This window comes from Andrographis paniculata, unplaced genomic scaffold (genome assembly GCF_009805555.1).
Source record: "Andrographis paniculata isolate CXL003 unplaced genomic scaffold, ASM980555v1 Contig22END, whole genome shotgun sequence".
Lineage (NCBI taxonomy): Eukaryota > Viridiplantae > Streptophyta > Magnoliopsida > Lamiales > Acanthaceae > Andrographis > Andrographis paniculata.
Window position 1 is genome coordinate 4,973,341 of NW_026137513.1, and position 21,117 is coordinate 4,994,457.

General features: G+C 38.7%; 2 protein-coding genes across 9 annotated transcripts; one reads left to right on the top strand and one right to left on the bottom strand.

Annotated features, from left to right (window-relative positions):
- Positions 1-617: 617 nt before the first annotated feature.
- LOC127245419 (ATP-dependent DNA helicase homolog RECG, chloroplastic) lies at positions 618-16,482 on the top strand. 3 transcript variants are annotated; one of them, XM_051266282.1, is made up of 20 exons: positions 618-1,073; positions 5,877-5,970; positions 6,322-6,401; positions 6,472-6,571; positions 6,988-7,204; positions 7,292-7,539; positions 7,611-7,723; positions 9,446-9,680; positions 10,879-11,042; positions 11,329-11,410; positions 11,630-11,719; positions 12,234-12,467; positions 12,764-12,835; positions 12,911-13,054; positions 13,165-13,308; positions 13,543-13,701; positions 14,396-14,479; positions 15,038-15,610; positions 15,699-16,040; positions 16,238-16,482. In XM_051266282.1, the coding sequence occupies exons 2-19, from the start codon at positions 5,932-5,934 to the stop codon at positions 15,789-15,791; spliced, it is 2,871 nt and encodes a 956-aa protein (XP_051122239.1). In that variant the 5' UTR covers positions 618-1,073; positions 5,877-5,931; the 3' UTR covers positions 15,792-16,040; positions 16,238-16,482. The 3 variants fall into 3 exon arrangements, with proteins under 3 accessions (XP_051122239.1, XP_051122238.1, XP_051122240.1); XM_051266281.1 differs by having other exon boundaries at positions 619-1,073; positions 12,911-13,063; XM_051266283.1 differs by having other exon boundaries at positions 619-1,073; positions 6,523-6,571; positions 12,911-13,063.
- LOC127245421 (multicopper oxidase LPR1-like) lies at positions 16,042-20,758 on the bottom strand. 6 transcript variants are annotated; one of them, XM_051266287.1, is made up of 4 exons: positions 20,407-20,750; positions 19,850-20,212; positions 16,388-17,866; positions 16,042-16,287 (listed from the first exon to the last, which is right to left on the bottom strand). In XM_051266287.1, exons 2-4 carry the CDS (start codon positions 20,192-20,194, stop codon positions 16,234-16,236), a joined length of 1,878 nt encoding a protein of 625 aa, XP_051122244.1. In that variant the 5' UTR covers positions 20,195-20,212; positions 20,407-20,750; the 3' UTR covers positions 16,042-16,233. The 6 variants fall into 6 exon arrangements, with proteins under 6 accessions (XP_051122244.1, XP_051122241.1, XP_051122242.1 ...); XM_051266284.1 differs by having other exon boundaries at positions 20,403-20,750; XM_051266285.1 differs by having other exon boundaries at positions 19,850-20,204; positions 20,304-20,750.
- Positions 20,759-21,117: the final 359 nt, after the last annotated feature.

Consider the following 21,117-nt stretch of genomic DNA (forward strand, 5'->3'; position numbering starts at 1 on the left):
ATTGGGTCTTTTCCGGAGACGAAGGGATGAGTGACCGGCGGTAGTAATGAATGGGGAAGGGATGAGAAATATGAAAGCAGTGAGGAGTTTTTGAAAAACTTGTATTAACAAACTATGAAGAAAGAAACGACAAGAAAGAAAGAGGGTGGGCTAAGAGTGGACTAGACCCAATAAATAATAATACAAGTAAAAGGAAAGTAAAGAAAAAGAGGCCCAAGGAGGAGTCACAGAGGCCTTTATGGATCTGCTTCTTCTTCATTGTGACTTTCACAAGGGACCGGAGATCATGAGCAAAGGGAGGAGATGTCGGGCTTGAGTTCACCGCCTGACTCTGAGACTCTGCGCTGAAACGATGGGCGCTGGCGGTCGGAAACAACAACAATCGACTTCCTCGAAGTTCGCCTGAGATTTTGGAGTTGGGTTGTGGGGTAGAGTTGAGAATGGGGATTGAAATTAGATGAGAAGACAAATAAGAAGTTAATCCAATTATCCGTCAAATTGAAATATCTTTGACCCAAATCCGTCAAATTAAACTGTGTCTAAAACTAAACTACAACCCAAGAATTCAGGATTTGAGGCGCACCTTTTATAGGATTTCAGCTCTTCGCAGCTCCTTCCTCCCTTGCTCTTCAAAGCACACGAGAAGACCCTCTCCACATTCTCTTTTTTCTTTTTTACATATAAATATGAATCCGCTCCAATTAGGCAGACTGTCCAAATTCTTGCAGATTAGCCGGCCTCGACAATTGTTCTTGATTGAACTCCCTCTAAAACAAATTCATATTTGAAATCTGTCGATTATTACCATTAGAGTTCCCGAAAAGCCACGCACTTTCTCTAACTGGGCTGAGTTCATTTACCTTCTTCATCCGTGCAGCTCTGCTTTCTCTTCCTCCTTTTCCTTTTGTAGTATAACTCTTGCTAAAGAATTAATTTCAACACTTCCTATGTTTTCTTAGTCGCCAGGACAGGGCAGCCCCTAGTAACACAATAGGCTGGGATTTATGTGCATTCTTCCGGAATATGCGACCGGGCATCTTGAATTTTCTGGTCGGATTGCTCAGCTTTTACAGGTTTGTAACAAATATTGGACTCAATCCTGAATCATATTTCCTATTGAATTTAAATAGTTACGATTGAACATGACTTGGATTTAGCCGTGTATCCGATCCAAAACCAAGGCTGCTTCAATTGCCCGGTTCTTTGGGCTTATCCTAATTAAAAAAAAATAGACTTATAGATTATGGTGTTTTGGAGTGCTTATAAATAAAAAATAGACTTATAGTTTATGGTGTTTTGGAGTGTTTATAAATAGATAGTTACGGTTCCTAATCGAAGGACATGATTATAACTTTTTGTGTTCTTTATTTGTTTTCTTTCTCGTTTTCTCTTAGCAAGTGGTATCCGAGTCGTATATGAGTGATTGAAAATGTTCTTGTATAAGTTTGATTTGGAGAAGTTTAATGGGTCGAATGACTTCACGCTCTGGAAGGTCAAGATCAGGGCACTTCTAGTTCAACAAGGACGTGCGGCTGCGTTGGAGGGAGAAGACAAGTTTCCTAAAGACACGAAGGGGCTTATTCTGATATCTTGCTGTCAGTTACTGATGAGGTTTTACGGGAGGTTGTAGATCAAACGACGACTTTTGGGCTATGGAATAAACTGTGTGAGAAGTATCAGAATAACCCTCTCACGAATAGGCTATATCAGAAGCAACATCTTTACACCTTCTGGATGTCCGAAAGTACTCAGGTAAAGGATCATCTTGATACCTTTAACCGTATTATTCTTGATCTTCAAGGGGTTGAGGTTAAAATAAATGATGAAGATCAAACCCTAATTTTACTATGTCCACTATCTGGTTCATATGAGAATTTTATAGATAGTATGCTATATGGTAGAACTACAATTTTTGTTAATGATGTGAAAGATACCTTTATGTCCAAAGAATTGAAAAGAAAGGTTTATGTAGAAGAGGGTTCTGGTTCAGGTCTGTGGGAAGACCACAGGAGAGGGAGAGGGAGAGGGGGTAACGGGAATGGGAGGTCGCGTTCAAAATCAAAATCTTTTAGCAAAGTTAAGTGTTATCTTTGCAAGGAGAAATGACACATTAAAAAGGATTGTCCACAGAAGAAGAAGGGAAATATAAAAGTTGATTCTAGTAACAGTGGCAGCAGCGCTGCTGTCTTACAAGACAGTTTTGATGATGAGGACTTTGGTGAAGTTCTGACAGCGTGTAGTGTTAGTATTGCTCCTGAATTATGGATACCGGTGCTTCTAACCATATGACGTTCTCTCGTGATCTACTCATTTCTTTTTAAGGAGTGGAATGGAACGCTGAAGTTAGGTGATGATAAGGTTTTAACCACAAAGGGAGCGGGATAGTGCAGATAAAATTGCATGACAGTACTGTCAGGAATTTTGACTGTTGGTATGTTCATGAACTCATAAAAAATTTGATTTTTCTTGGCACTTTAGCCAATAATGGTTTAAAATATCATGGTGAAGGTGAGTGGATGAAAGTCTTAAAAGGTGCTCTGGTAATGATGAAGGGAAAACTGCAAGATAGAATTTATTTTCTACAAGGGCAGTTCAGTGATGGAATGGCGACGGTATCCCAGTCCTTGGATAAACATAATGACAGGACAAATTTGTGGCACCGTCGATTAGGTCACATGAGTGAGCAAGGGTTGTCTGTGTTAAGCAAACAGGGTTTATTTCGTGGGAATGTGATAAGTAAAATTCAATTCTGTGAGGCTTGTGTAAAAGGGAAGCAACACAGGATGAGGTTTAGTACCGGTCATCACATTTCAAAAGAAATTCTAAAGTATGTTCACTCAGATTTATGGGTCCCTCACCGGTGAAATCCTAGGGCGGTTGTTCTTACTTTGTCACTTTCACATATGATTATTCAAGAAAAGTCTGGTTGTACTTTCTGAAGACTAAAGATGAGGTGTTTGGGAAGTTCAAGGAGTGGAAGACCATGGTTGAAAAACGAACGGGTAAACAGGTCAAGACTCTAAGAACTGATAATGAGTTGGAGTTCTGTAACGCTCCATTTGATGACTTCTGCAAGAAATAAGGTATAGTGAGGCACCGCACTCTACGATACACACCACAACAAAATGGAGTTGCAGAACGAATGAACCAAATCCTCACGGCGCGTGCTAGGTGTATGCGCATATTTTCTGGCTTATCTAAGCAATTCTAGGCTGAAGCAGTTAACACTGTTAGCTATCTGGTTAATAGATTTTCATCAACTGCAATTGATTTAAAGACTCCTCAAGAGGTATGGTCCGGTAAACCCTCTGGTTACTCTAATCTAAGAATATTTGGATGCTCTGCATACGCTCGTATGAATGATGGTAAGCTGGAATTATGGTAAGCTGGAGCCGAAGGCGGTAAAATGCATATTTCTAGGGTATGTAACAAGAGTAAAAGGTTATCGACTGAGGTGTATAGAAAGTAAAAATCCTGGTAAATTTCTTATTAGCAGAGATGTAATCTTTGATGAATCTGCTATGCTTGATCGGAGTAGAGGTTGTGAAAGTATTGCAGTATTGTGGTGCTAACCAGAGGGTGAAGTTTGAGACTCTTGACAGAGTTGTGTTAGAGGAAGAGCAACAGGATAATACTATTGATCAATCCGATCAACCAGATCAGGCAAAACCTCAAAGGAAACCGGTTGAGGGGAAGTTGATGACGCTGGTATTGGGGTTGAAGATTCCATAGCAGCAAGAAAGAAAAAAGAAATATTCAGAAACCAGTTAGGTTTGTCGGACATGTCAATACATGTGACACGAATTCTGTGGCTTATGCACTGGCAGTTGGTGATGATCTTGGGATCTTGTTGCACTGCCAAAAGAGGTGAAGCCAGTGGGATGCAAGTGGGTCTTGTTACAAGTGGGATGCTAGGTTCAAGGGGAGACCGGTGACAAAAGGGTTCCCACAGAAGGAAGGAATCGATTACTATGAAGTCTTTTCTCTTGTGGTGAAACACAAAACCATTCGGGTAGTGCTTTTGATCTGGTGCTGGAGCAGCTTGATGTAAAAACAACATTCCTTCGTGGTAATCTAGAAGAACAGATTAACATGTCTCAACCGGAGGGGTTCTACAGTTCTAAAGAGGACCAGGTATGCTTGTTAAAGAAATCTCTGTATGGCTTGAAACAGTCTTCGAAACAATGGTACAAAAGATTTGACTCTTTTATGGTGTCTAATGGTTACACTCGTAATCAATTTGATAACTTTGCTTACTCGAAGAAAGTTTCTACTAATTCCTTTGTGTATCTGTTGTTGTACGTGGATGATATGTTAATTGCAACTAAAAACATGGTTGTAATTAATGACTTGAAGGCTCTACTAAATGGTGAGTTTGAGATGAATGATTTGGGTGCGGCAAAGAAAATATTAGGTATAGAGATCTGGTGTGACAGAGAAGCAGGACGGCTATGGGTTTCTCAAGAAAAGTATATTGAGAAAGTTCTGCAGGCATTCTCTATGGATCAGTCCAAACCGGTAAGTACCCCTTTGGCGGCACACTTTAAACTTGATCGAAGCACTATACCGGCTACAAATGAAGAGGTTAGCTACATGAACACGGTTCCATATTCAAGTGCAGTTGGAAGTCTTATGTATGCGATAGTATGTACGAGACTGGACGTCGCTTATGCGGTTAGTGTGGTGAGCAAGTTTATGGCTAATCCGGGTAAAGCTCACTTGGGAGCTATAAAATGGATCTTGCGATATTTGAAAGGAGCGTCTGACATTTGTCTGGTATATGATGATAAAGGCCATGGTGATGGTCTTGTTGGCTATGCAGACTCTGATTACGGGGGTGACTTGGTGAAACGAAGATCACTGACTTGCTTTATCTTCACTTTGTTTGGATGTGCAGTCAGTTGGAAGTCTATTTTACAACCTACGGTTGCACTGTCGACGACTGAGGCGGAATACATGTCAATGACTGAAGGTATTAAGGAGGGTATCCGGTTACATGGTTTGGTGCAGAGTTTGGGTCTGAAGGTGGAGAAATCAGTGTTATTCTGTGATAGTCAAAGTGTATCATGAGAGAACCAAACATATTGATATGAGGTTGAATTTTATCCGTGATGTTCTGGAGGAAGACAGGTTTTCTATTCAGAAAATAGATACATAACACAATCCAGCTGATATGTTGACAAAGGCGCTACCGATGGAGAAGTTCGAGTACTGCTTGAACTTGGTGAATATTCGCAGGAGGTAAAGTCCTCTCGGGGCATCTGACAGGAAGGAGACGACTGAGAGATAGTGACGAACCTTTGACGGTTGGAGAAACTCCAAGTCAAGGTGGAGATTGTTGAAACGTGATTTGGATTTAGCAGTCTACCCGATAGGGTTCCTTTTGGGCTTATCCTAATTAATAAAAAAAAGGCTTAAGGTTTATGGTGTTTTGGGGTGCTTATAAATAGATAACTATGGTTCCTAGTCAAATGACATGATTGTAACTCTCTGAATCAGTATAATAAAATCTCTCCGGTTTCTGCCCTTGGACGTAAGTTGACACACCGTCAACAAACCACGTAAAACGTCAGTGTTCTTTATTTGCTTTCTTTCTCGTTTTCTCATAACATTTTCAAACTAAATTGTTTAGAATATGCCTGAATTGTCTAGTTACGACTTCTCTTATTTGAATGATAAATTCGGTTCTTTTACACTGTATCTTGGGTTAGTAGATGCAATTATGGAAAGCTGATATCATTTTTTTTTTTTTTTTTTTTTATTTCTTGTATATTAAAGTTCTCATTTTGGAGTGTAAGATTTGAGTAACCTCGCTCCATGTTTGTTCTACCATCTTTTTCTCAAGTTTGAATGTTTGATGAGGCGGGCTTTTGCAGGTCCATGGGGTCTCTAATTTAGGTGGCTCTTCTCCTGGCCGGAACCCAATTGCTGATGGCAGTGAAACCGTTTATTGTGCATTTGGAAAGCATGGTATGGGTGCATTATCTATTTTGATGATCTATTGCCAATTGCCAATTTGGCATGTGTCCATTCAATACATTAAATCATAAGCATAAGCAAATGTTCTGAGAAAATTGTCCTGCGCCATTATAGATTTACATTTTAGAACACAAAACATAAGTAATAAAAGTAAAGGACACTAATTTCCCTCTTATTGTTTAAAGCTTCTTTATTGGAATCATTAAGAAACACATGCTGTGAAGACTCTTCATGTATGCCATTTCCTGGACTGAAGTGGTCACTTTCTATAAGACCTTTTTGGTTCTTTCTCCGTTGCTGCAAGTTGTTACTCATGATGATTGCCCAAACCTTTTCTTTTAGGGTTTTGGCGACAAATGTTTGTGGCGGGTAAATTTTGATGCTGATAAAGTATTCAGGAGCATTACTGGCAGAAATCCAAGGTATTGTTGACTTTAGTCAGTTATTCCTTTTATGGTCTGTTATGAACAATTCATCTTTGTTATTATGCAGGTTTTGTAACTTTCTTCCATCAAATATTATAATATCATCTGTTCGTTCTAGGCACAAGTTTTCAGAGAAGTTGTTGAAGGGTCTTGATGGTAACAAAAAGGCAAGTGTTTTAAAGCACTCAATGATCCTTGACCCTTGATGATGGGTGACATATGTAGGATTGGTATAGTTATGTGCATTTTTTTGTTGGTATGTTAAACGCTTTTGAGTTATACGGTTTTCTTTTTGAGAATTCATGTTCTTCATTTTTGATGAATTTCCCATTGCAACTTCTTCATTTTCACAAATCACAATCTTACTGGTGTTTATAGGCACTTCTTGAGACTGTTACTGCTGCACACATAGAATGATGTCATTCTTTTTTCTTTTCTTTTTTTTTTTTTATTTTTTTTATCAGACTATGCACCTAATTATTTGAATGAACAATGGATCAAATCAGATTGCTTGGAAATTCTGAAATTCTCTTCCTATTCCATGGAATTTTTAATGTGCCATTGCAACTTGATTCACCTGCAGGAATCTGTGTTGATGGGTTACAGTTGTCTTGCTGATTTGATTGGAAATCATAAATTTAAAGAAAAGCTCCTAGAAGGAAATGTTAATTCAGATTCCACCTTGATATGCAAGAGATTCCCCTCCATTACACTGGGTTGCTTCCCAACTGTGGAATTGTACAATGGACCTACATGCTATTCTCAAACAACAGAATTGTTGGAGCCTCAAGTTCTTGAAGGTTGTGTTCCACATCACATAGATGCCCATTGTATGGATTAAAAATATAGGCATCAAAATATAAAGTATTTGAATTCTGAAATTTCAGATGTGAGCAGCACTTGTGTTAGGAATGACGTAGTTGATAAGCCTACAATGTATTCTCAGTCAGCTGACTGCATGAAAGAGACAAGAACCAAGTCCGAAGTGATGACAGATAAATTTCGTAGTGATGCCGTGTCGGTTAACCAACAAACTGCTATGACTGTGGCAGAAATCCTTGATGGGCACATCCGTGGCATGAATGGGTTGACTAAGCGCCAGCTCCATCTACTGGAAAATTGTGGTTTTTACACAGTGAGTTCTCTTACACATAATTCAGAAGCACTTTGCTTTAAGGTTCTGATCGATCTTATGTCTGGATGTAGTTGAGGAAATTGCTGCATCATTTCCCGCGGACATATGCTGATCTGCAGAATGCTGAGATGGAAATTAATGATGGGCAATATTTGATCTTTGTTGGGAAAATAGTATCATCCAGGTAAAGGTTCCTGTCATTGTAAATGTTCTTTTCTTTCAATTGTCTGCTTAATACTTCAAATATTTTTGTTTTCCATTTTCAAGTGAGGGCAATCCCAATGTTTTCATGTCCAGTTACATATAGTGAATCTTCTGTTTTCTGAATTCTGCAGTATCTTGTTAAAGTTTACTTCTGGCCTCATAAGTTCACATGATCTATGGAGGCCAATTATTTGGTTTGATAGGGTAAAATAAAAGATGTAATACCACATTATGTAGATCTTAGTAGACACTGAATTTATTGTGTTAATATTGAAATGTGGTCTTTTCTAATCAAAACCTATTTCAAAATCTAAATACATAATGTGCTTGTTGATGCACAAAGCTATTTTGGTGTTAAAGAGATGGAGGGAAGGAGGAAGTGTAGGAAACTAGTTCTTGTCGGGAGGAATGAGTACCTTAATTTTGTTATTATTTGGGTATATGCAAACCTTATTTTGTTGTCTGACAAAGGTCTATATGTCTTCCAAAATGTTCTCTATCCTCCGCCAATCTCTGTTATTCAACTGCATCCTTGCGCGCTAGGTGATGGGACTGTAAGATTTGTGAAATATACAGATTTAAGAAGATTTTTAAAATGGTATATTTAGGCTGTGCTCACTTTGTGTTTGGTTTTTGTAATTTGTGTTTTTGGTGAAATAGTTATTGAATGTGATATTTTGTCTTGGAAATTGGTATGTTTTCACAAGTCCTCGTGAAGTTGCATAGTAGAGAAACTGAAAATATTAAAAACCTAGTGAACAAAGCCTTATATCATTTATAAATGTCAGCACGTGCAAGTAGCAACTTTAAAATCCAGCTTCAAGTAATAATAATAATAATAATAATAATAATAATAATCTCTTTTGCTGGAGTGTCTAAGTAAAACTTATTGGGGAATATGTGGCTGTGCAATGTTTGTTTAAAAAATGTATTTGAGTTAATGTAATCGAATGAAATTGAAATGAACTAAAATGCAGAATTGAATGTAAGCAAACTGCAACATAAAGGAGCGAACAAATAGACTTAAAGCAGTAATTCTAATAAATGCACTAAAAAAATAATACTCTCTCCTTTCAGCAAAATTAGCTCATTTATATCTAGCATGGAGATTAAAAGAAATAAATATTTTATTGAAACAGTAAAACAAGTAAAAAGGTAGTTAGATGTATTTTTGAAAATTTACTTAGGATGTGTTTACTTGTGAGATTTTGGTTTTGAATAGTAAAATTTTGAATTGAAATAGTTGTTTGATGTGATATAAATATGTATTGATGTGATGTTTTGAATGTAAAATTTAATTTTAGTGTAATATAATATATAAAAAAAAGTTGGAATAGTAAAACGGAAAAACAAATCTCACAGGTAAATAGAGGGTAATAATTAAACGTTGATTTTTTTAGTTTGACAAAATTAGTAATGAGATCAATTTAATGAAACAGAAAAAGAAAGTAGGAATAAATTTGACGGACGGAAATAATATAAACTGTCAACCCCCAAAGTTATCAATTTCTATAATAATTTATAATTTTTTTGGTGCTATAAGCTCCAAACTAACTAAAGGTGTGACTATCTCCATACTTATATTTTTATCGTCCAAGTACTCATTCGATGCATCATGGGTTTTGTTTAGTGTAATGAATACTTGCCTAAATGTTGACAAATGCCATGTTCTTTTTTTTTTTTTTTTTTTTTTTTTTTCCAGGGGAATACGGACACGTGGCTCATTTGCCTTTCTTGAGGTAGTTGTGGCTTGCGAGGTTCCATCTTCTGTCTCAAATTCTCAGCCTGTGGTTGATGAAGTTGAAGATAAAAAGAAAAGAATTATATATTTGCATCTAAAGAAATTTTTTCGTGGTATTCGCTTCACATGTCCACCATTTCTTAAAAGTATGCAAGAAAAGCACAAAGAAGGAGATATTGCTTGTGTTAGTGGCAAGGTATGTAGAATCACTAATTTGTAAAATGCAATTTGCACATTTTTATTTAACCTTTTCATTAATAAAAGGTGAATTGGTTACAACAGTTGCTAAGAATAGCCTTAGATACTGCAACCAATTGTAGTTCAATGATTAAAAGGAAAGTAATGAATAGCAGAAAGGGAGGGAGGGAGGGAGGAAGACTTTGTGAGGTGACATCCATGTCCATTAAAGAGTTCTATTGGTCTCAAATTACTGTGGAACGAAATGAAGAAACAACTAATATTGGTAATTGGCTAAGTTTCTGCAGGTAATCTTGATAGGGTTGGTGCTTGGGGTTCCAATATTATGATCATGCTTATTTTTTCTCTCAATTATCTCATAAGCTTGCCTGTCCCAAATATCCCATGTTTAAGCTAAATTCGACATAGCTTGTTGGAGCTTCTGAACTTGGATCTAAGCAAGTGGTCCTAGTGGAAACATTATTGTTTGAGCATGATGATTCCCACATTATTCCTTCCTTAGAGTTATTGCATCAAAGGTTAATCGCCTATAGAAAAAGTAGATAAATCAATACTACTGAAAGCTGTGTGAAAAGTTTAGAGTTTGTTTAGATGTGTTTGGGGGACATTTGTTTTCTTGGAATAGTATTATGTTGAATTGAAATAAGTTTTTTGATGTGAGATTCGTAGGTGTTTGCTGTGATGTTTTGAATTGAAAATGTTTTTTTAATGTAATATCTTAAATAAAAAATAAGTATTTAATGCGATATTTTTGGGGTGAAATCTTTTGATGAGTAATGTGAGAATAGAGTTGAAAAGGAAATTAAACAAACCCTAAGTTTGTGGTCATTAACATTAATAAAAGGTCTATTTTGTAGGTGATAGCTTCGATTTCCTTTCAGCGGAACCTGTCTTTTTCATCATCAAATTCATATTTCATTGCTTATCTTTAGGCAACAACACAAGTCCATGCCAGAGAAGAGTTTAAACTATAGCTTACCTCAAATACTGACATTAATCCACTTACAACATGATTTTAAGCAAATTGTACATGAGGCAGAAGCTCGATTAACCTCCACAGTTTGGTCATCTATTTGTGGATGACAAAGTGATGAAAAACATCAAGTTTACGTCTAATTTATCCGAAATTGACTTATGAACTTAGTATATGGTTATTCTAGAAACCCCCTACTTTCAATTTTATTTCTTTTTTGTAGGTGCGTACATTGCCTAGTAAGGATCACTTTGAAATGAGGGAGTACAACATTGATCTACTGAAAGACAAAGATGACACTTGTGCTAGTGCTAAAGGAAGGCCGTATCCCATATACCCTTCTAAGAAAGGCGTTAACCCTGAGATTCTCAGGGATTTAATATCAAGGTTTACCCCCAGGATTTTACTCTTAATTGACCTTCTATTTTGAATTCAATCTGTACATCTTTTCTTTCGGGAGCATGTAAATCACTTGAACCTTTGTGTACTTTGAATTATTATTATTGTCATAGTCCCCCATTTTATTCTCATCTTCGCTGCTTCTGTGTTGATGTTTTACAGAGATAATACTTATAAAACAAGACTGTCATTTTCCTTTTTAACAAAAAAAAAAGGACTTATTTGATAGCATGTCTTCTTCCTCTAATGCAGGTATTGTTTTTACGTTTTTCAGGGCTTTAAAAACACTGCCTGACAATCTTGACCCTCTCCCTAAGGATGTTACAAAGGATTTTGAACTTCTATCCCTTTCTGATGTATGTAATCTGGCTTTAGAACTTTATTATAGTTGTTGGAATATGTATTTGCAAAGTTTCCATTTTTAAGGTAAGTAGGTCCAAATACTTGGTAAATTTGCAAGCCTATTCAGAAGATGCTTTTACCTATGCAATTGTTGAGAGCCTTTTTCAGCTCCCAAGTACTCAACTATATCATGATGTTTGAAGTTTCCTTATTTGACATACTTGATAATGCAGGCCTATATTGGAATTCACCAGCCAACTAATCTGAATGAGGCTGACTTAGCTCGCAAAAGACTCATATTTGATGAGTTCTTTTATATTCAGGTAAAAATGGCATATTCGTGTTTTAGCGATCAGTTTTTTTTTCTGGGTTAGTTTCTTTGAAATAAGCTGTTCATTAGTGGAATCCTGGGTTGTGTGAGTTATATGTTTCATGGAAAAATTTGGTTGAACAAAACATGAATGTTACCTGGTGATTCTCTGCTCTTGGTTGTCATTCTGCTTGTTTTTTTTGTCTTTTTGCTCAACTGAACTGATACCTGCTATCATGAAATCTCTCATACATTTTTATTTACAAGAAGTTTAAATATTTTCTGTCTCTATGATTTGTTATGTGTTTCATTTTTTGAATATTTCTCCTGCCATTGTTCTAATGCAATTCATATAGGAAATGAAGATTTTCTTGTTGCAAACCTGATAGCCTGATTTTGTATCAATAATAAGTTGAAAGTCAATCAACTATGTGAATTCAATCTGTTGCTGCTCTCTGCAATATTAATGTAGAATATCATTTCATCATATGTCACTCCTATTTTCCTTTGTGAATATTTTACCTCAGTTGCGAAGATTATTCCAAATGCTTGAGGGTCTTGGCACAAAACTAGAGAAAGATGGTTTGCTTAATAGATACAAGAAACCTGAGTTGAACACAGTGTTTATGAAGGACTGGTCTAATATCACAAAAAAATTCATGAAGGCTCTTCCATTTACACTCACATCGAGTCAGCTATGTGCCATTTCAGAAATCATATGGGATCTGAAAAGACCAGTTCCAATGAATAGGCTGTTACAGGTTTGGATCATTGTCTACTGTAAACTAAGTACCACTCTCTCATTTTGTTGGACAACTGAAACTGTATGTGACACTTTTGTCTAATTATTATCACTTGCTAGCTTTCTGACGAGTTGATAATGATGTAGCCAATTTGTCTAATATTTTATTAAATTAAATTCATATGCTTTCATATCTCTTCTATTTTATGGATGATGCTTTTTATACTCTTCCCTTCTATTTTCTTCAGGACATGAATGATATCTGTTCTTTTCTTACTCTGGTTTATGTTTTCTTGTGGTTTTCCCTTTCAAAAGGGTGATGTTGGATGCGGTAAGACTGTAGTTGCTTTTCTATCCTGCATGGAGGTAATTGGCTCCGGTTATCAGGTGACTGCTAATACTACTTTGTGGTGTGTTTTATATTGAGAGCATACATATGATTCTATATTACTTAATCTTCAGGCTGCTTTTATGGTTCCCACTGAGCTTCTAGCTATTCAGCATTATGAACAGCTACTGGGCTTGTTAGGGAACTTTCAAGATGCAAATGAGAAACCTTCTGTTGCTCTTTTAACGGGCTCTACCCCAACAAAGCAAGCACAACTGGTACGGAAGGTGTGACAACAGTGACCCTGGTTCTGGTTTTTGTATGTATATCTATATCTATACATGTATGTTACTATTGTTATATTCTTATATATTTTTCTGTGTAATAGGGTCTCCGAAATGGAGAGATCTCTATGGTCATTGGAACTCATACTTTAATATCAGAAAAGGTGGAGTTTTCAGCTTTACGCATTGCTATTGTAGATGAGCAACACCGCTTTGGTGTTATTCAAAGAGGACGCTTCAACAGCAAGGTAGCTCTCCACCATTTTGCTATCTGGAAATGGTTTTATGGAAGATAACTGTGTGCTGAAACATCTTACTTTTGTACTAGCGAGCATGTTCTTGTCCCTTGCGTTAAGCTTAGCTTGCATGATATATTTCATGTTCTCGTGAGACGTACCAAGCACCAAGGTGTTGGGGTTTCTTTTATCAGCTTGACTTATATTATTTTATTCTAACATTTAAGATGACTCATTCTTTTGCAGTTATATTTTAACAGCATAACATCCCAGTTGATGTCATCTAGTTCAAATAACTCCCTGAAAAGGGATGTTTCGATGGCTCCACATGTTCTGGCAATGTCAGCCACACCAATTCCAAGGTCACTGGCTCTGGCTTTGTATGGTGACATGTCCTTGACTCAAGTATGTGATTTTATGTATCATGTTCCTCTGATGCTTCTACAAATGCCTCTTCACTTATTCTGTTGATTTTACTTATAAGAGAATAGCATGGAATATGTGATAGTAACATCTGATTTTAATTTCTTTACATGTGTTCTCCACTCGGTAAATGTATCTCATATATAATAAAGTACTTTTGGCAGTTTGAACGTGGATTTCATTATTGTTGACTATATTAATCACCATAGATGTTGATAGATTATCTGGAGTAAGATTAGAAGAAGATAATGAGGGCCTTTTCTTTTTTTTGGATGGAGTCCTAATTTTGTAATTGTTTATATATACACATGTGTGTGTAGCCTAACCTTGTCGCATAAACCCCATCACGCTCACAATTATAATGTGACAAGCACAATCCTTTGATGTGGATGTCAAGTTATTGTATATATGCGCTTCTCTCTTCCAACCTTTTCAGTGAGCTTTGTTGCAATGATATTATTATCCTTCACTTAAATATCCAGAAATATTGCAAGTTATTTTTATCAACTTGAAGTGCTTGAGCAATATGATTATCATGAAAAATATCATCAATTTCGCCTGAATGCTGTGCGTTCTTTAAACGAAATTCTTGCCCATGATGGTGAAGTATATTTGTATCCTTTACCCTATATTTGCATGTGATATGTCCCTTTCCTGGATTGTTAAAATCGGGCAGATAACTGATTTGCCGCCTGGAAGAACACCTGTTGAGACACATGTTATTGAAGGAGATGACATTGGGATGGAGAGGACTTTCAAGGTAAACTTGTAAATTTTTTGTGTTCTAATGTGAATTGTGGTTGTGTAAAATCATAGTACTTCTTAACCATTCAACCGAACTAGCAATGTTGGTCCTCTAATGTGAATTGGGTTCAGGTGCTACTAGATATCGTAATTGCATTCTCTTGCAGTGATTAATGAATAAAATCTTACTATTTCTGGTTCTAACACTTGGTTAAGCTCAAATAAGGTAGTTAAACCACCATTTGCAGTGGTCACATATTTGTGGTTACAAGTGCTTGTTTCAGTTCATGACAGCAGTTTTTCTGTTTTACAGTCCCCATGCGAACAATTATTTTTAAGGACGGTAACTACCTAGTTTTGATATGCCGTGGACTGGTGTTACTATGTGGGTTAGAATGGGTATGGTTTAAACCTAATTATGTTTGAGACGTCCACCTATAATGATGTAGGTCATAATGCATTTGCACATTGTAGGGATATCTTAATTATGCTTAATAGCTTATATTTATCTTGTCCATTTTCAGTCAATTCTTTCTTTTGTATTGAAATGCATGAAGTGCTATAACCTCTGCAGATGATGTTGAAGGAATTAAGAACAGGGGGGAAAGTGTATGTTGTGTATCCTGTAATTGAACAATCTGCGCAACTACCTCAACTTCGTGCTGCTTCATCTGATCTTGTAACAATTTCTGCTAAGTTTCCTGGTTATAAATGCGGATTGTTGCATGGTAGAATGAGAAGCGACGAGAAGGGAGAAGCACTGAGGCTGTTTAGATCTGGGGAAATAAATATATTGCTGGCCACACAAGTAATTGAGATAGGGGTCGATGTGCCAGATGCATCTATGATGGTTGTGATGAATGCTGAGAGATTTGGCATGGCGCAACTACATCAGCTTCGCGGTAGAGTTGGGCGTGGAGAAAGGGAGTCCAAGTGTATATTTTTAGCCTCAACAACATCTAGTCTGAAGCGACTGAAGATACTAGAGAAGTCATGTGATGGATTCCACCTTGCAAATATGGACCTCCTCCTTCGTGGGCCTGGCGACTTGCTTGGCAAAAAACAATCAGGTCACCTGCCAGAGTTCCCTGTGGCTAGGCTAGAGGTAGATGGGAATATTCTTCAGGAAGCGCATCTGGCTGCACTGGTGAGTATGTATGCATGTTTGTTCAAAACGTACCACTATATTGCAGATGAATGGTGTATGATGATGATGGGTTTGGCTATTGTTGCAGAAAGTGTTGGAAAGTTCCCATGATCTGGAAAAATATCCAGACCTGAAGGCTGAGCTTAGCATGAGACAACCGCTTAGTCCTTTGGGAGACTAGACTAGCCCAGCACCCTCAACCCAATCCACCTGCTGGGCAGCAGGTGGGGGCATGGATCATCCTATAGTATCCCGTTGCTAAGGCTCCCGATTCAGGTTTATCATCCATTATATACACTGTGGTACTGTTGGGATATCGATGATCGATGATGTATATATTTATTATAATGGCATTCATTTATATTGTTATTGTAATTCCAATATGGATGGAAACAACATCGGAGCGAGAGCAGAGCAGCTAGCCGTTCAGGTATCAAATGAGCATATTACTTATATATATATATATGTACTTCCTCCGCGACCATGTCTGAATATGCATGCATGTATCTAGAAGCTGTTTTTATACACACAGCACATTATTTTCCATGCTTCCCTCCCCTCCTCTCTTATTGCAACAAGCCTCGTCACTTATGATGTTCTTCTTATTCTTTGTGATGCATGTTTCAGTGAGTCAACTTGAGTGGCCTCATCATAGCATTATCCTCGTGATCCAGAATCTGCAAGATTACCAACCACGTCACTAGTGTAGGTGTAGTGGAGGATATGATATCATACTTCTGTACTGCAATTTAGAAGTAGCTAGCTAGCTTTGCTTACATGACAATGGTAGACGTAGCCTGGTTCGGCTGTTGCGTCGAAAGTGTAGGAAGAATTGGAATGGATATGTGAGAACCTTACTAGTATTTTCGTCAGGTATCCTGGCATCATCTTGTACACATTTTTCCATCCTCTTTCCTGCGCAGGCACTTGTATCTTCTTCCCACGGGCGTGCTCCTTCACCCGGCATCGCACTGCATCATTCACTTTCAACATGCATTCTTTAAAACTTTCCAAGTCTACCAATTCCACCTGTTCCAAGGCTGCAAGAAGACCCAGGTGTATGTGCAAAGGATGGTTGTCCTCTGTCAAGTTGATCACATTCCAGATCTCTGTCGCGCCCACTTTAGGCATCTCCGTGGCGGGAGCCTCGAAAGGCTTCGCATTGATGTACATGTGGGTCGGCTCCCCGGTATTGCTCGAGTATTCAAAAAATCCGATGTACCTTGTGACGGAGGCGGTGGACGGATCTGGAGACGGGTATTTGATCAATTGTTGAGGGATTTTTGACTTGTCGTCCAACTCTTGCCCCCCTTTGGAGAGGATGAATTTTAGGACCTTACTGTTGGCTTGGTTGACAGGATCACCGGAGGGATAGGGATACGGGGCGCGGTTCCGCAGAATAACCGAACCAGACTTGGATTTGGACTTGGAGAAATCAATGACCACATCAACAATCTCAGACGGGGCTAGTACGAACTCTTTGGCCGCCACCGGCCTCTCAATGTAGGCCGAGTCCGAGGCCACGTGGACGAATTCCAGGCCTGGATCATCCAAGTAGAACTGGAAGAACCGGGCGTTGCTGGCATTGATGATTCGGAAGCGGTGTCTCCTCCGCTGCACGGCCAGGCGTGGCCAGGCCTTGCCATTGACGACGATGACGTCACCAAAGTACTCGGGCTGCCAATGAGGATGGATGGAGGGGTTGTTGCCCGTGGAATTCATGAATAGGGAGCCGTTTCGGCAAAAGCTGCGGTCGAACACGACGAGGGGGCGATCGAATGTGCGGCCCTCTGGTAGGCCGAGGGGCAATTCGAGGCTGGGGTGGCGGATGACGTAAGCTCCGACTAGGCCGGCGAGGAGGTTGAGTCGAGTGAGGCCCATGGCATGGTCGTGGTACCACAGGGTGCCGGGCTGCTGGAGGTTGTTGTAGCTGTAAGTCTTGCGGTCCCAAGAGGGGCCCCGCTCCCTGAAGCCGGGGGTGAACCATGAGGTGGCGTGGCCGTCGCTCTGGGGCTCGTGGATGCCGCCGTGGAGGTGCACGACGGTGGGGATGCCGGTACGCTTGCGGGGTTTGGCGGTGGGGATGGTGGGATCCCATGGCAGGATGTGGTCGGATCCCGGCGGGAGATGGTTGGCCCACGTCACACGGGCCTCGACTCCGTGGAGGGCCTCGATTGTGGGGCCCGGTACTGTGGCAGCCTTCCTGGACCTGCCATATGCAAACACCGGCGAGGGGGGCAGGTCTCGGTGAAATTTCTGCACAAAAATCACCGATCACCAATCACCAATCCAAAGAGAGAAAGGCAGATTAATCCATTAATTAATTAATTAATTAAGAAACAAACAAACAAACAAAGAGAAAGGAAATAAATAAATAATTCTAAACTACATGCGGCGTGCGTGGTGCGAGTGAGTGAAGCAAATTAAATTAGTAATTCTCCACCACCAACACCGATCGATAATGTGACCATTGTGACTGTGACGCTGATCCCAACGTCTTGCAAATGATTGATTATTTCAAGATGACGGACGGACTTCACCAAACCCAGTGCCATGCTGCTATCTGACCTGTCTTCCAAACTAGCCAAACCTCCCCTGGCTCTGGCTGTGTGTATAACATAATTATTTAAGTTTGGATGTTTCTTTGATCTGGTGGGGTATCTATATGTAGTGAGCATCTACACACACACACACAAACACAATACTATATAATTTTCTTGGGAAATGAATTGAATCATGGAAATTAAAATGACTGCGCTTGGGCAACTAAGCCTAACCTAGTATACATCCTCCTGCCGGCAACTCGCGCCTAATTAAAAATTACAAAAAATTATCGTAACTTAAAAAAGAGTCTGTGATAAGAAACTAACCAAGACATTAACGAAACAGACAGTTAAGCTAGCGAACAGATCGAGGAATGAATTACCAACGCCAGATGTAACTGAATGAAGTAACCTAGATTAGATATATACTCAATAATAATTTCTGTGGGCCGGGTGGGGACAACCAAGTTTCAACATCGATATAATTAATTAAGAATATTTGGGCACAGAGAGGGAGGGTACTGATCAAATAAAGACAACTTTACCGATGCGATGCAATGCAATGCACTGACGTACCACCACAAAGTAAAGCACGCTCTCTGGGCCAGAGAGCAAAGCAAGTGATTATAATTCGCATGAAATAAATTAATAATAAAAAGCAAAAGGTGGGCACACAGATGCATATGCAGGCCAGCAGATGATCAGATACCAAAACAAAGAGTAGAGGCCAATATACACATGCACGCACATACACACTTGCATACGCACCAGCTAGCACAGCTAACTAATTTATTTTAATTAGGAAAATTAAAAAAAAGAAGAAGCAGCTAGGTTGTATCGTCATGTTGAGTGCATGTCAATTCAACATATATATATATATATATTCTCCATGTAGCTATGTGTATATATATATACATATTCATTTGATGCCACGTAGGTCCCACCGACGTAGAAAGAGCAGGAGGTATGGTGTAGTTGGATTGGCCGAAACAAGTCAAATATTTATTTATTTTATGACGTAAAAATTTGGAGAGGAGTTTACCTTTACACTATGAGATCATTTCTCACGGGACAATACTTAATATATTGATTATAGTATATATACATACATACATATATATATATATATCAATACTGATGCTCAATTCGATATATAATCACTAGGTGAAACTTAACACATGGGTTACGTACGCAAGTATCATATACGATGATTTCTCTTACATATATGTATAGGCCTTAATTAATTCGTCACCCTCTGCATGTGTGTGTGTATGAACGCATGGAGGATCTATTATAGCAGTCACTATGATGGGAGGGGATCCACGGCATCACACCCCGGGGCTTGGTGCCGAGGATCCCCTCCCATTATGATTATATCGATGTCTGTAGTTGAATTGATGTGACTAGTGCATATATAATGTGGGACCAGACCTATAGCTAGCTAGCTGATCAAACAAATCCTAATATGTATGGGTGGGTCAACGAGACCAGACCAGACCAGACCAGCAGACTAGGCCGAGAATGATCGATGGAGAGCAGAACTGAAATATACATATAATTATTAAGGGTAAGGGAGGAGGGCCTCTGAGAGGAGATCAGGAGGTGGCGAGTAGTAGTACTAGTACTAGTACTTGCTAGTAGCAGCAAGCAAGCAAGCAAGCAATATATATGTATAGTAGTGCGTTAACTTACTTACCCACTTCTTAGAATACATGCCAATACGCAGAGGTGAGGCAAGGGGAATAGGAACAGGAACTCGACGGTGGCCATCAACGTCAACATCCACATCCTGATGGTGACTGAAGGCCCTGATTCGGGGCATGTCCGGGAGGTCATCCACAAACATCTCCAGCCGAGATGATCCAGATGCCCCGCCGTCGTTGAGCCGCGCACCACTCACCCCCAAGCCCATCATCATCATATTACTATTATTGTTATAACAATCCAGGCAATTATACCACCACCAAATCAAAATCAAATTCATCATCACCCCCTGCCCCCGCCGATGTCTACCCAATAATACTAGCAATAATTTCTCCATTCCCGCCCGGCTACCTACCTGCATGCACCAAGTATGCATATATATATATATAATTAATGAATTATTAACTAACTTCGATCACCAGCTTTCGTCAACGACTACTACCTACCTACCTACCTCCGTAATAGCTCTGCTCTGCTTTATTGATGATCGAGCCCGCAAAAGTAGTCTTATGGAGTAGGATAACAAGAAGAAGATAAGCACTTACTTACTGTAGGCCGAGATAGAATAATTCCTGTCAAGAAGGAAGCCTCGCGTTCTCCTCCTCGATCGCTTGCTCTTTAATTGTGAGAGAGAGAGAGAGAGAGAGAGAGAGAGAATTAGGAAGAAAACAAAATAAAGTAGCTAGCTTTAATATTAAACTTAAATTAATATTTTCTAAACTCAGCAGTGCGCAGAGCAAGACTGACGAGTAAAGAAAGAAAGAAAGAAAGAGGATATATATATATATATCTTAGCGCAGTGCAGTGTTTGGCCCAGGTGAGCAGTTTTTAATGAGTGAGAAAGAAAAATTTGTGAACAGTTTGGCGACTCTTTCAAAGGGCAATCATAATGGGGGATCATCATTCATCATGTACATATAATCAACAAGCACAAGCTATGTAGCATGCATATAATAGATTCATTTGCATTAAAACGAATTTTCTATTATTATTTGTCCTTAAGTAAATTGTACTAAGATAGCATCTTTAAAATTATCCATACGCATTTATAATGATAGCTGTTTGTACTTTACGATATTTTATATTTTCAATAGAAACAAGTGTTAATGAAAATTAAATCTTTTGAGTAGAAAATAAAAATATCTAAACTCCTTTTTTTTTTTTTATATGCGTTTCTCTGTCTGCTGTCTAAATATTAGGTCTACTTTTTGGTATGTGAATGTGATTCTATGTCTGCTTCATAATCCTTCTTTCGCTCTA